This window comes from Dichomitus squalens, assembly GCF_000275845.1.
Source record: "Dichomitus squalens LYAD-421 SS1 unplaced genomic scaffold DICSQscaffold_25, whole genome shotgun sequence".
In the NCBI taxonomy this organism is placed as follows: domain Eukaryota; kingdom Fungi; phylum Basidiomycota; class Agaricomycetes; order Polyporales; family Polyporaceae; genus Dichomitus; species Dichomitus squalens.
This window is the reverse complement of record NW_006766907.1, coordinates 120,312-131,438: the sequence shown is the minus strand read 5'-3', so window position 1 is coordinate 131,438 and position 11,127 is coordinate 120,312. Positions and strand designations below refer to the sequence as shown.

The 11,127-nt window shown below is 55.0% G+C and overlaps 3 protein-coding genes across 3 annotated transcripts; 2 read left to right on the top strand and 1 right to left on the bottom strand.

Annotated features, from left to right (window-relative positions):
• DICSQDRAFT_171713 (uncharacterized protein) lies at positions 1–1,630 on the top strand (the record flags this gene model as incomplete). The annotated part of the gene is made up of 3 exons (XM_007367397.1): positions 1–18; positions 176–274; positions 329–1,630. 3 exons carry the CDS (start codon positions 1–3, stop codon positions 1,628–1,630), a joined length of 1,419 nt encoding a protein of 472 aa, XP_007367459.1.
• A 680-nt stretch (positions 1,631–2,310) lies between these two features.
• Positions 2,311–5,755, bottom strand: DICSQDRAFT_156091 (uncharacterized protein). The gene is made up of 7 exons (XM_007367396.1): positions 5,313–5,755; positions 5,170–5,236; positions 4,614–5,108; positions 3,598–4,561; positions 3,455–3,538; positions 3,261–3,396; positions 2,311–3,197 (listed from the first exon to the last, which is right to left on the bottom strand). The coding sequence occupies exon 7, from the start codon at positions 3,054–3,056 to the stop codon at positions 2,652–2,654; it is 405 nt and encodes a 134-aa protein (XP_007367458.1). The 5' UTR covers positions 3,057–3,197; positions 3,261–3,396; positions 3,455–3,538; positions 3,598–4,561; positions 4,614–5,108; positions 5,170–5,236; positions 5,313–5,755; the 3' UTR covers positions 2,311–2,651.
• A 4,011-nt stretch (positions 5,756–9,766) lies between these two features.
• DICSQDRAFT_171712 (uncharacterized protein) lies at positions 9,767–10,875 on the top strand (the record flags this gene model as incomplete). The annotated part of the gene is made up of 6 exons (XM_007367395.1): positions 9,767–9,813; positions 9,876–9,920; positions 9,972–10,032; positions 10,088–10,133; positions 10,194–10,466; positions 10,535–10,875. 6 exons carry the CDS (start codon positions 9,767–9,769, stop codon positions 10,873–10,875), a joined length of 813 nt encoding a protein of 270 aa, XP_007367457.1.
• Between the last annotated feature and the right edge of the window lie 252 nt (positions 10,876–11,127).

Sequence of the window (11,127 nt, the reverse complement as noted above, 5' to 3'; positions counted from 1 at the left end):
ATGGGCAACTTGGATGAGGTCAATGGAGACTGCTCGTCGCCGGACAGTTGGAGCTTCCCAACTCGTGAAATAAGGCATCATCTAACGCATGCTAGTGATCCTGCAAACGCGGCCTTTCTCATATAACTTGCAGGAGTTGAGGAAAGAGCTTCAAGAGGAGTTCACCTAAGAGCAGAAAGCCCAAGTATGGCAAAGCGCTGCGGAGGCGCTCAAGGACTATCACGACAATTTGGTGGAACGGTGGCAGAAAGAAACCGACGTTCTCCTCGTGTTCGTGAGTGAACAAGGTGTAGAGTATGGATATGACTACTGAGGCGCCCTGCCACAGGCTGGTCTGCTGTCGGGCGTTCTGACGACATTCAACATCCAGATTTATCAGCTCCTCCAGCCAGGTCCAAACGATGCCACTCTCGCTGTCCTTGAACAGATATCCAAACAAATCGACGGTTTCTCGTTCAACGGCCAGTTCCTCAACTCAAGCCAGCCCGCGCGCCCGCTGAACCAGATTCAGCCGCCTTTTGTGCCGGCGGCAACGGCGGTTTGGATGAACACGCTTTGGTTCGCGAGCCTGATCTGCAGCCTGGCGTCGGCCTCGATCGCTCTCATCGTCAAGCAGTGGCTAAACGGACTTACAGTAGGACTTTCGGGCACCTCACGAGAAAGTGCGCGGCTCCGTCAATACCGTCTGAATGGCCTCCTGCGTTGGCGCGTAGGTGCAATCGTGTTCATCCCGTCGCTCTTACTCCACATTGCCCTTGTGTTCTTCTTCACGGGGCTGCTCATCCGCCTGTGGACTCTTCATCCTACCGTGGCCGTTTCCGCATCGGCGTTCGTCGGCGCACTCGTAATTCTCCAACTCGTCGTGACGATCTTGCCGACAATCCGATGGGACTGTTGCTACCGCTCCCCGCAAGCGGTGGCCGTGTACATCATGTACAGCACTGGCCGAGACGTTGTGATCAGAATGGTTCAGGCAGGGGCTAGGTCGATCCGTCGCCTCACCCAGTACCGGTTCCGCTGCCTCGCTACCTTGGATCTGTGGGCCCGTAGGCTGGAGGAAACTCCAGGCTGGCGTGGGCGGGAACGGTCGGACATCCTGCACGCGACAGGGGAGCTCGACCGGGGCATTGCCGTCATGCCATACACTACCACACTGTCCACACATTACCTCGAGACGTTGCACGTCGTTCTCTCGGACCTGCCGAGAGAGCAGATTACGCTCTGCTTCGAGGACATCTTCGGGGCGTGGGAGGGACAGTGGGGAAAGAGCGCGTGGCGGCACACGCACAGCGTCCGCAAGGAATTCCTCGTCCGTCCGGTGTTGACAGCCCTGAGGCACTTGCTCGCCATTGACAGCGAGAAACTGTCGCCAGAGATGTACGTTCAGTGGACGGCGCACTCGAAGTCTTTATTGGAGCGCTTCCTTCCGAACGTGCCCTTCCCTGACGTGGAAGTCTGCACCTCGACGTTCTCTCTGGTCGCAGGTGGACGCGGGGATGTTGCCGAGCTGGCTCTGTCGAGACTCGAACACCAGCTTGCAATGTACCAAGCGCGAGGCATGCGGTTGTCGTACAGGGCGTGTCAAAATGGTCCGTCTCCACTTGGAACCCTTGGCGTGTCCGGTTACTGATACGTGTGATAGTACTCACAGTGTACGAGCGGCGTTGAAGACGTGGACCAGGCAGAACTTCATAATTTCGATTCGTTCCTATCTTGGATCAAGGCGGCTAGGGGCGTCGCTAGGTGTCTACAGAGTGCGCTCTCGGAAGACACACCACTATCTCGCGCGGAAACAGATCTCATTCGCCATCGCGGGAAAGGTATTCTATCGCGGTTCGCGACTACAATTCAGGGATTAGACTGGAAAGCGGTCGCGCGCAGTATGTCGGCAGAAGAACGCGAAGCCGGCCTGTTCGTCCACTCATTCTCCTACGGCATTTATCTGGTCGTTACCCCACTGCTTGGTCTGTGCCAACAGGGTACGAAGTACGACGTGGTATCCGAGGAGGCAATAGGTCACTTGGAGAGCGGGTGGCTCGCTGTGAAGAATATGTACCCCCACGTTGACATTGCCGTCACTCGCCGTCGTCTGAAGAGGAACCTAGGTACGGCGAACAACAAGCTAGACCAAGGCTTTGCAGCGTTGAGAGAAGCATTGGGCCTGCTGAAGACTGCTTCATGAGAGGTATGTGACAAATACCCCCTGAACCCACACATTTGACATGGTGTTGACCTCGCACTGCGACAGGAGGCTAATTTGAGGCGAAAGCGATTGGGACATATTTGTAAAACAGAACATCACCTTGTTTCCTAGAACCGGGGTTAGCTCGTCAGTCCGATCCGCGTACTACGACTTGTAACTGCGGCTCGCGATGACTATTCGAAGACATGCAGGAGTACGTTTCGTCGTACAAACTTCTTTGAAGCAGTGCATTGTATATTCAAAGCGCAATGTTAGGCAGCTATGTATATACATGTGATTCATCGATGTGTCTATATATGACGTGTGCGACGATATACGACCTCGCCCTTCGCCTGGCAGTCTTCATGCGTGCTTATCGTGCTTATCGCGCCTCACACCATGAGAGAACGCGGACTGAAGTCGTGGCTGGGACCGGGATGACCGACGATGCTGGCCCGTGACTCTCGGACTAGCCGAATGCTCGGGGGCGGGGGACCTCGATAACTGCCTGGAATACAGCGTCGTGGTTGAAGGGATAGGATATCCTGCGGGGAACGCAGACGCTGCGACAAAGATGGTGGTATTGAAGGTGAAGCCGGGTTGCGCCGACATGTGCTCGAACGCGGAGTAGCCCTCGAAATCTTGGACGAAGGCCCCACTGTAGTAGCCATCTGAAGCGCCTGCGGGCGTCAAGAACGGGAGTCCGCCCGCTTTTTGCGCTGCGTGGAGACCCTCTGGTGGCTTCAGGCGCAGAGAACGACTGCGCCTTAGTGGGAGTGACAAGAGCTAGGAATGTCACCCATCTCCCTACGGATGAGCCCGGAGAGGGGAACGCTTCATCGCGAGTCACCATCTCTGCGACGTCCTCTGCCATTCGCTCCCGAATGTACAAGTCGACTGAGGACGGGAAGGACTCTGAGGAGCAGGAGGACGGAGACAGGGCGAGACCGCCCTGGGGGTAAGATGGAAGGATGAGAGGGAGGTACAAAGCGCGCAGGGCGACGGTATGTGTTTTCTTTACGGATTCAAGTGTTTCAGGATATGTTCAGCGAGATGAAAGGCGAATCCTGGGGCTCACCTCGTCCGAGTCGCTAGCAAGGGACACCTGACCGGGAAAGTCGCGCTGGCAGGTATGATGTTCCCCAGCTCCCCGATTAAGTCGGGTGCCGAGAGTTCGAATGTTAGCGCTTGAGTGGGAGGCCGCGCGACGCACTCTGGAATACGGTAGCTCAATCATTTGGCATAGACTTCGCGACATGACGGACGACTTACATCGGTGGCGAGACGGCGCTCTGGGAAGGTCGCAAACTTCCTGTGTTGGTTTCCTCACGTGGAGTGTTAGCATGTGAAGGCTGGCTGACATTTGGTCTTGTCAGCAGTTGAACTCAGGCAAAGATGGTCAGGCAGGCACATACCGTCGCAGAGATATGAAGGTGAACTTCAGGTCAACGGTACATCACGCGGACTGGCTCTCCTCTCTCCAGCAGGCGCGTGAGGATTCCGATGCAACCGACGCCCTCTCCGGGCCGCGTTTTAACGTGGCCTAAGGTGGTGATCCATTTCAACCCCCAGGAGAGTGCGGTCCACTGGGCTGATGTTGACCAACATTGGCCTGGAGAGTAGCTTATCGGCCTCGTGCGAGGAAGATGATACGCCAGAGCATACAGACGAAACGAGAAGGTACTCGGACACCTAGAAGTGAGGGAGCGAAGAGGACGTGATTTGATGACTGTGATTGGGGAGGTGAGTCGGTGGAGAGGCGCGGACCCCGTCGAGTCTGGCGATGCAGCAAGCCCTCTCCAGCGGCACAAGGCGGTCAATCTGGGCTATCACGAAGACCACCATCCAAGTCAGGTCCGGGGTTGCGTGAGGGGAGTGTTCGAGCTCGAGGGCGGAGTACTGTGGCATGGAGAGGCCATGGGAGGAATGATTCCTCTACGCGACACGTCGCCGGTATCAGACGCGGGTTGGCGAACGGACCATTGAGCTGATGGCGAGACGCGATCAGCGGGTGTAGTAGTGCTTGTGTAGGAAGGCTGGGCTGTTGTCATTCACGGTTGGGGGCGGCATATACGTGGAGAACGGCTGTGGCCGGAGGAGCACGGACTCCGAGGGCTCGGACGCCTCCGCTAGGAGCTGCACCCCCTAGATCTAGTCCCAAGAACCTGCCGCCTATGTCGGGCAGCCCGTCTACGTCCAAGGAATGTGCCCAGGATGTGCCTGGGCCGATTACTATCACCGTCAGCAGCCCACGACGGCACTCACGAAGTCATGCACCCGGACCAGCCCCACATAGGGTGATTGCCAAGGAACGGGGAAACGGTGGGGGAACGCGAGAAACAGGGAAGCTCTAGGTCGGTGCCTATGCCCGCGAGTGAGCTGGATGTGGTGTCAGAACGGTCAACTCAAGACTGCATCGATGAATGCTCACCTATCACTACCACATGCTCCGGAAGGCTCAGCATGACCTCGCTCGACCTCCTCCACATGAGGAGCGCACAGTTCATAGTTGAGGAAGAGGTCGCAGAGTTTCGATCATGTTGCTGGACAGAAGGTCGCAGGGAATGATGTGGCCCCGAAGAAGGGCGGGGAAATGCGGGTCAGAGGGACGACCTCCACCACTCCCTTCCTCCCAGAACTGGCGGTGTGGAACGCGACAATGTGTCGGGTAAGCTCGAGATCGACACCCGATGCGGAGAAATGGAACGCGGTGGTATGGCGGAGTAGGGCGTCGATATGTGCTGGCGTTGCCAAGTCAGAGGTTCGGTCCGAATATTTGGCCAATTGTTTATCGAGATGGTAGGCGCGTCCTGGAGTGGCTGCGTCGACAGCGCGGATGTGACGTGCTGCTCGAGCTCCCCATTTTGATCGGCGTGCACAGCAACGTCTGAATACGTTCGCGTTTGCGGAGGCGTCCCCGCATACCCTGCAGAAGTTCAGTAGTTCAACGAATTGTTGTCGAACTACAGACATGATCAGGGACGTACGTTGGTGGCCGGAACCCGCCGGCATCATGCGTCAGCTACCTGCAGCAGAGTAGTCGGTCTGTAATAGCTGGTGGATGCGTCAACGTTGTTTTTCTTTCAGTCAGCTAACGAGACAAGGCGGGTTTGGTTTCGGAGACACGTACTGACGCGGAACTATAGATGCCTCAAGATAAACCGGCAAGTAATGTGATAGTAGCTTATCGGCCTCGCGCGAATAAGACAGAACCCATGAGGGCGTGAGCATGACGAGAGTTTGTTTTGAGACAGGTGATTAGAAGGTAGAGAAGGACATGATGCGATGGGAGTTGCAATTGGGTTGGAGGAGTTGTGCGACATGTATGCCTCTTCTTATACCTTTGCGGGGGCGCTCGTGACCACAGATTTGCATAATCAGGGCCGCCCCTGAAGCCACGAAAACCTTTCAACGGAAAGTAGCGGATCAAAAGTGCAAAAGACCAAAGCAAAGGACCGCTTACTACGCTCTCAGGCTCCGAGTCCAATGGCACCCTCAATCTGTTACGGCAATCTATCCATTGGTCCTGAACGCGACCGGAGCATAGCTGTATGGTCGGCACCTCGAGTGATAGTGGCCGATGGCATGTCGCTTAGGAATCCCAAGGCGGAAAGAACAATAATGTACGTACCGGTGTACCCCTTGGGCCCAAGCATTCATCTTGTGATCCGCAGCGGTCAAGTACTCAATGCAGGGACTTGGTCACAGGGATGGATGTTCTCCAGTGTCGTGAACACGTGTGTCACTGCCATGTTGACATGGTGGACCAGGCTGCAGACTGACCGTTACATTCTTGGTGCAAGGGCGAAGGAGGTTAGAGGGCGCCTCGGACGATGTGTCAGTGACGCCTGCTCATGTCGGATGGCGCTTTCGTCCATCACACAGCCACCAGGAACCCAACCGGCCATTGATCCGGTCACGTTCAGCGTCACTGACCACCTCCACAGAGTGTCGCTGGACCTCTCATTCTCACCCCAGCCGTCGCGCGTCGAGAGCCCCTGGCAAATCAGATCAGGGGTGCAGACCTAGAGCAACAATCCGAATGCGCTTCCTGTTCCAACTCGGACTTGGTAATCCTGCCACCGCACTGTATCATGATGCTTCTCGAGGTTGTCACCAACCAAACCGATCTAAGATTGACCCAGAGCACAATGTGGGGCTATGTCACAGCGTGATATCGTACGTGCCCTCCGCCAAAGGGTGACAACCCCGCCGGCGCTCAGCGACGATTTGGCATGGAATTGGCAGGGAGGTCGACGCGTATTTCTGTATAGGCTCGGTCCCCTCCCCCCAAACAGAAAATCGAAAACCGTAACTTTGTAGAAAGGGCACTCCGCAACAAACTTACGGTCGCCATTTTGTCAATTGGGCTCCGAGCCTATCCAGATTTCGCACTTTTCCCCGCCAAAGCGTGACAGGAATGGCACGTGATGCCCCACATTGTGCTCTGGGCCAATCTTATCAGATGATGAATCGATAACACATCGTGCTGGTCACAGGTGTGTGCGAGTCCGTTTGTCTAGCCCAGGATTTTCTTTGCTGTATGCGTGCAGAACCACGCTCGGCAGACTCGCAGGGTTGACAGAACCTGATATGCAGTACAGGTTGCTACGATGGCCAAGTGCACGGTAGCTGAAAACTTTCTCTCTGTGTTCCATAATACAGACTGCTGCGACAGTTCCCATATGTGCACATCCTCCCTATTGCTAACGACGCGGCGGGCCGCGCGGTGTAGTCTGACCTCTGTTTTTGCTTTCTTGACTTTACACCTGCCTCATCAATGAGCTCTTTCATCACGGGGGATGATGTCGTAACGACGAATGCGACCTGCAACTTGTGCAGGATTCGACTGTGTAGTACTGCTTTGCCATAACATTTTCATCCTAAAACAACCATGCTGATCGGCCTCCCAGATGTTCAATTCCTTGAACCAAAGTCCTTGCGAAGTTACATCCAAGCTGTGAGTCCGCTCTTGCGGGGGTGGCTGTGACGACTGCAACATCCCTCCCGCCCTCGCCCCTGGCGCCACCTACACGGAGCCATTCCAAGATAGCATTGATTTCGGTTTGGAGTTAAGAGTATGTCCGTGTTCTTCGGTCTGGTATTCGACATTAACAGCGTGCGCGGTTTGCAAGGGCCACGGTCTCGCGATCGATCCGTGAGTACTTCGCCACACCGCTACTGCACCATTGTATGTCTTGCGTTAATGAGAAGCGTCACTCAGATGGGTTGTATACTCAAATGGATGTGACCCATTATATATGCAACAGTAGGTGTGACTATACTGCGATATCTTTTGCACCTAACGATCAGATTGTAGGTTCCTGAGTCCCGGAGTACCAAACGGCACTGCAGTACCTGGTTGGGCGTACCTAACTATCGCAGTGAGCGTTACACCCTCAATGGGACCAGCGACTAGACCACTAATGGCACATACAGGATGACACCTTTGATCTGAACACAGCCCACAGGCTGGCAAGAATCCGTCAGTCTCTAATTATGATCACTGCCGTTGACTATTCTTTACCTGCTGTCATATAAGACCCGGCGGAAAATAAGATACCAGCCATCGTCCCAAGACCACTTTCGAGCATCCCGGCACCTGCTACTGCTACTCCAACACTGTCATCCGCTCCTTCCCAATCTACCCCCATCCACCCCTATTATATCGCAGACGCAGAGCGGACAAGGGGTGTCGAAGAAGGACCTTGTCGGTATCGTGGCGGGAAGCGTCAACGGGGGTGGAATCGTCCTCATAAGCCTTGCTGTCTTGGCTTTCTACTTCCTCCGGAGGCGATGCCGGGCTGCCTACGCTGACAGTAAGGCTGCTTCCACTCTGATCGTCCTCGAGGCATCACTGGCCACCCTATATGTATCAGAGCTTGCTAAAAGACAGCGCAGCGTTATACTTCCTCCAGACTGGGAGGTCGCCCCTCCACTGTCCACTAAGCCAGCTATAGGACGGAAATCGATCGCGAGGAGCACATATAGCACCGATCACACCATCCTCACCGACGTTGCGGTTGTCCACTTCCCTTCCGATCCGCTTGCCGCGAACATCGCTCCGAGCCTGACTTCTCCGGTCAAAATGCCGCTACTTACATAACGAACATAGCGTTGCTGGGAGGGACCCCCTCAAGCGCCCGAAAGGGAGTTGGACTCTGGTTGGTGGGAGGGACCTCCAGCGACGCTCCCACCAGCGTATACTGAAGACTGATGGTCGGAGCTTGGGTTGGAGCTGTGGTGTGCGACCTACTTCTTTGTTTCCTGTGCGAACTTTTTGGCTGTACGCTACAGCAGATGATTCTGATACGTTTCTTCGACTTGAACTTCCTCCGACTTGGTGGCGATGATGGTCCTGTGGCTGCCATTCAACAGACGTGGGCATAACTCAACGACTATTGGGCCAACGATCGGGTTGTCAAAGTGAGCCGACTGCGCCAAGTCCGGCCGATGTGAGTACTGGCCACGGCCGCAGACTAGTCATGGCGCGACCAGATGTTCCAAAGACCAAACACAGAGACCAAACACAGGTCGCAGGCACTTAGCATCGGATAGGGATGCAATGATAGGTAGCTTACTGGATCCATGCTTCCTCAACGTCCTAATTGCTTCCTTCATCTTTGACACCACGGTCAAGCAAATTTTCTCACCGCATGAACGAGAAGATTCAACTTGAATGAAGCTGAGAGTTGGATTCGGATGCACTGGCAGGCGTTGCCGCTACTAGGCCCGATCATGATGGCGTTCGCTGAGGCACCGCCATTGACCGGCTGAACGGCGGCCCGGAACCGAGCCCCAAATTTAAATAGGCCGGTCAACGTCACAACCGCGACTACAACCTGACGGTAACTAACAGTTCTTATTGCTGTATCTCATCGCTGCTTTTTGAAGGGTTTCTTCCAGACTCTAGGTGAACACTAGTGCACCCTCTGAGGGCGCTAAGTCGAAGGCTGTTCTATGCTGTACTCTGATGCTTCTCTTGGCCGCTCGTTTATCTTTTTCCCAGGGAGACCTGTCTTCTCTCCCTTAGAGCTGTATGGGCGATCTCACGTGGCTGCGTGGTTGCTGTTCCTTTGTTGCCAGTCCGAGTGCTCATAACTCGTAGAGCTACGATGCTCTCAGTTTCGCGCAATCCCCGCATTGCTGGCGATGCGGCTCGGCAGGATCTGATCTTCGAGCTTGCATCCCTGATTTTGCATTCCACTCATAAGTGGGTATCCCCAACATGGACAACACTGCGACGACGAATGCAACCTGTTTGTCAGACTTCGGTTGGGTATTACTGATTCGTCGTGGTATCTGCACATTCTCTATCTGACCAGCGCTGCAGACATTCAACTCCTTGGGCCAAAGTCCTTGCGAAGTCAGCGCCCATCTGTGGGACTCTTGCGCGAGCGGTACCGGCTGTGCTGGTCCTGGTATGTCTTTCTTCTCCCTCGACATACCTTGCCAGGTCGCTTGGAGTTCATTGCCTATATAGATGGCTGCATCATACCTCCGTCCCTTGCACCCGGGACCAACTACACAAGTCCCCTGAGTAACTTTCAGGATTGTCAGTGCACAACGGTTTGGTATTCTACTATGGCGGCATGCGCGGTTTGCCAGGGTCGCGGTCTCTCTATCGACCCGTGAGTAGCTGACGTATCCATTGTTGAACTGTGCCCCGTTCATGCTGAACCACATCGCTCAGCTGGGAGGAGTTTTCGGCCTCATGTTACCCTCTGTACATGCAACAGTACGTGGCATGGTTGTCGCGAAGTCGTCTTCTAGTGACGACCTCTTTCAGGTTTCCAAGCCCTATACCGAATTACACGGCAGTACCTGGATGGGCGTATTTGCCCATTACAGTGAGATTCCCCCAACCCCAAGGGATAGGAGCTAGATCGCTGACAGTATATTTAGAAGGATGAGTTCGATGTGAGCACAGCCGAAAGGCTCGCAGGCATCCGTCAGTTCTCACTTGTCATCATTGCAACGGGCCATGTATGCTGACTCGTCGTCGGTCCAGACCCTGCGGAGAACACAATACCAATCATCGTCCCAGGACCACTATCGAGCACTCCGGCACCAACCAGTCCACCATTCACATCTTCTCGGTCCATGACGTCGACATCTGGCATATCGAGTCCAACTCAGACGCAGAGAGTACAGCCAGTGTCGAAGACGAACCTCGCTGCAATGGTGGCAGGTAGCGTCATTGGGGGTGGAGTTTTCTTCGTCGGTCTCGTCCTTACTACCTTCTACCTCCTCCGGAGGCGGCGTCGTGCTCTCTATGCCGAAAGTAAGCCAGCTCTCACTCTGACTCTGCCCGACAATCCTGACCACCTACTATGTTGACTTTCTGCTCAGAGCTCGACAGAAGACGCAACGTCATACTCCCTCCGGACTTAGAGGCTGTCCCTTCACCATCCGCTGCGCCGGCTACAGGAAGGAAGTCGACGGCAACGAGAATCATGCACAGCGTCGACCACACCGTGCTTACAGACGTCGCCAGCTTCCATGCCCCTCCAATTCCCGTCAATTCCGCCTCGAGCCCGACGTCCCCTGTCAAGGACCTGCTACACAGTGTTGCTGGAATCTTACGGCCAACTCCTGCTGAGGGACCCCCACAACCGTCTGAAAGGGAGTTGGACTCCGGTTGGAGAGAGCATCCTGTAGCCACGCTCCCTCCAGCGTATACCGAAGATTGACGACCCGAGTCCAAGTCTGGATTGAGCTTCTGTGTAGCATTAGTCACTTCGTTGAGTCCTATTTGCGAGAATTCGACCTGTACGCTACCGTCAGCAGATGACCGCGATACCCCTTCCGGGTTTTGACGCATCTCAGGATCTGTGATTGATGTGTTCATGCGAAGAAGCCGCATTAGACTCTTTCTGCAAGCGGTTCAGAAACCAGACCAAATCTTGGTGATCTCTGAACCAGTGGGGCTGTGGGGCTCTGTG

Excerpts from the sequence above, each read along its gene's own strand:
- DICSQDRAFT_156091 (XM_007367396.1), bottom strand. The coding sequence starts at position 3,056 with ATGGCAGAGGACGTCGCAGAGATGGTGACTCGCGATGAAGCGTTCCCC.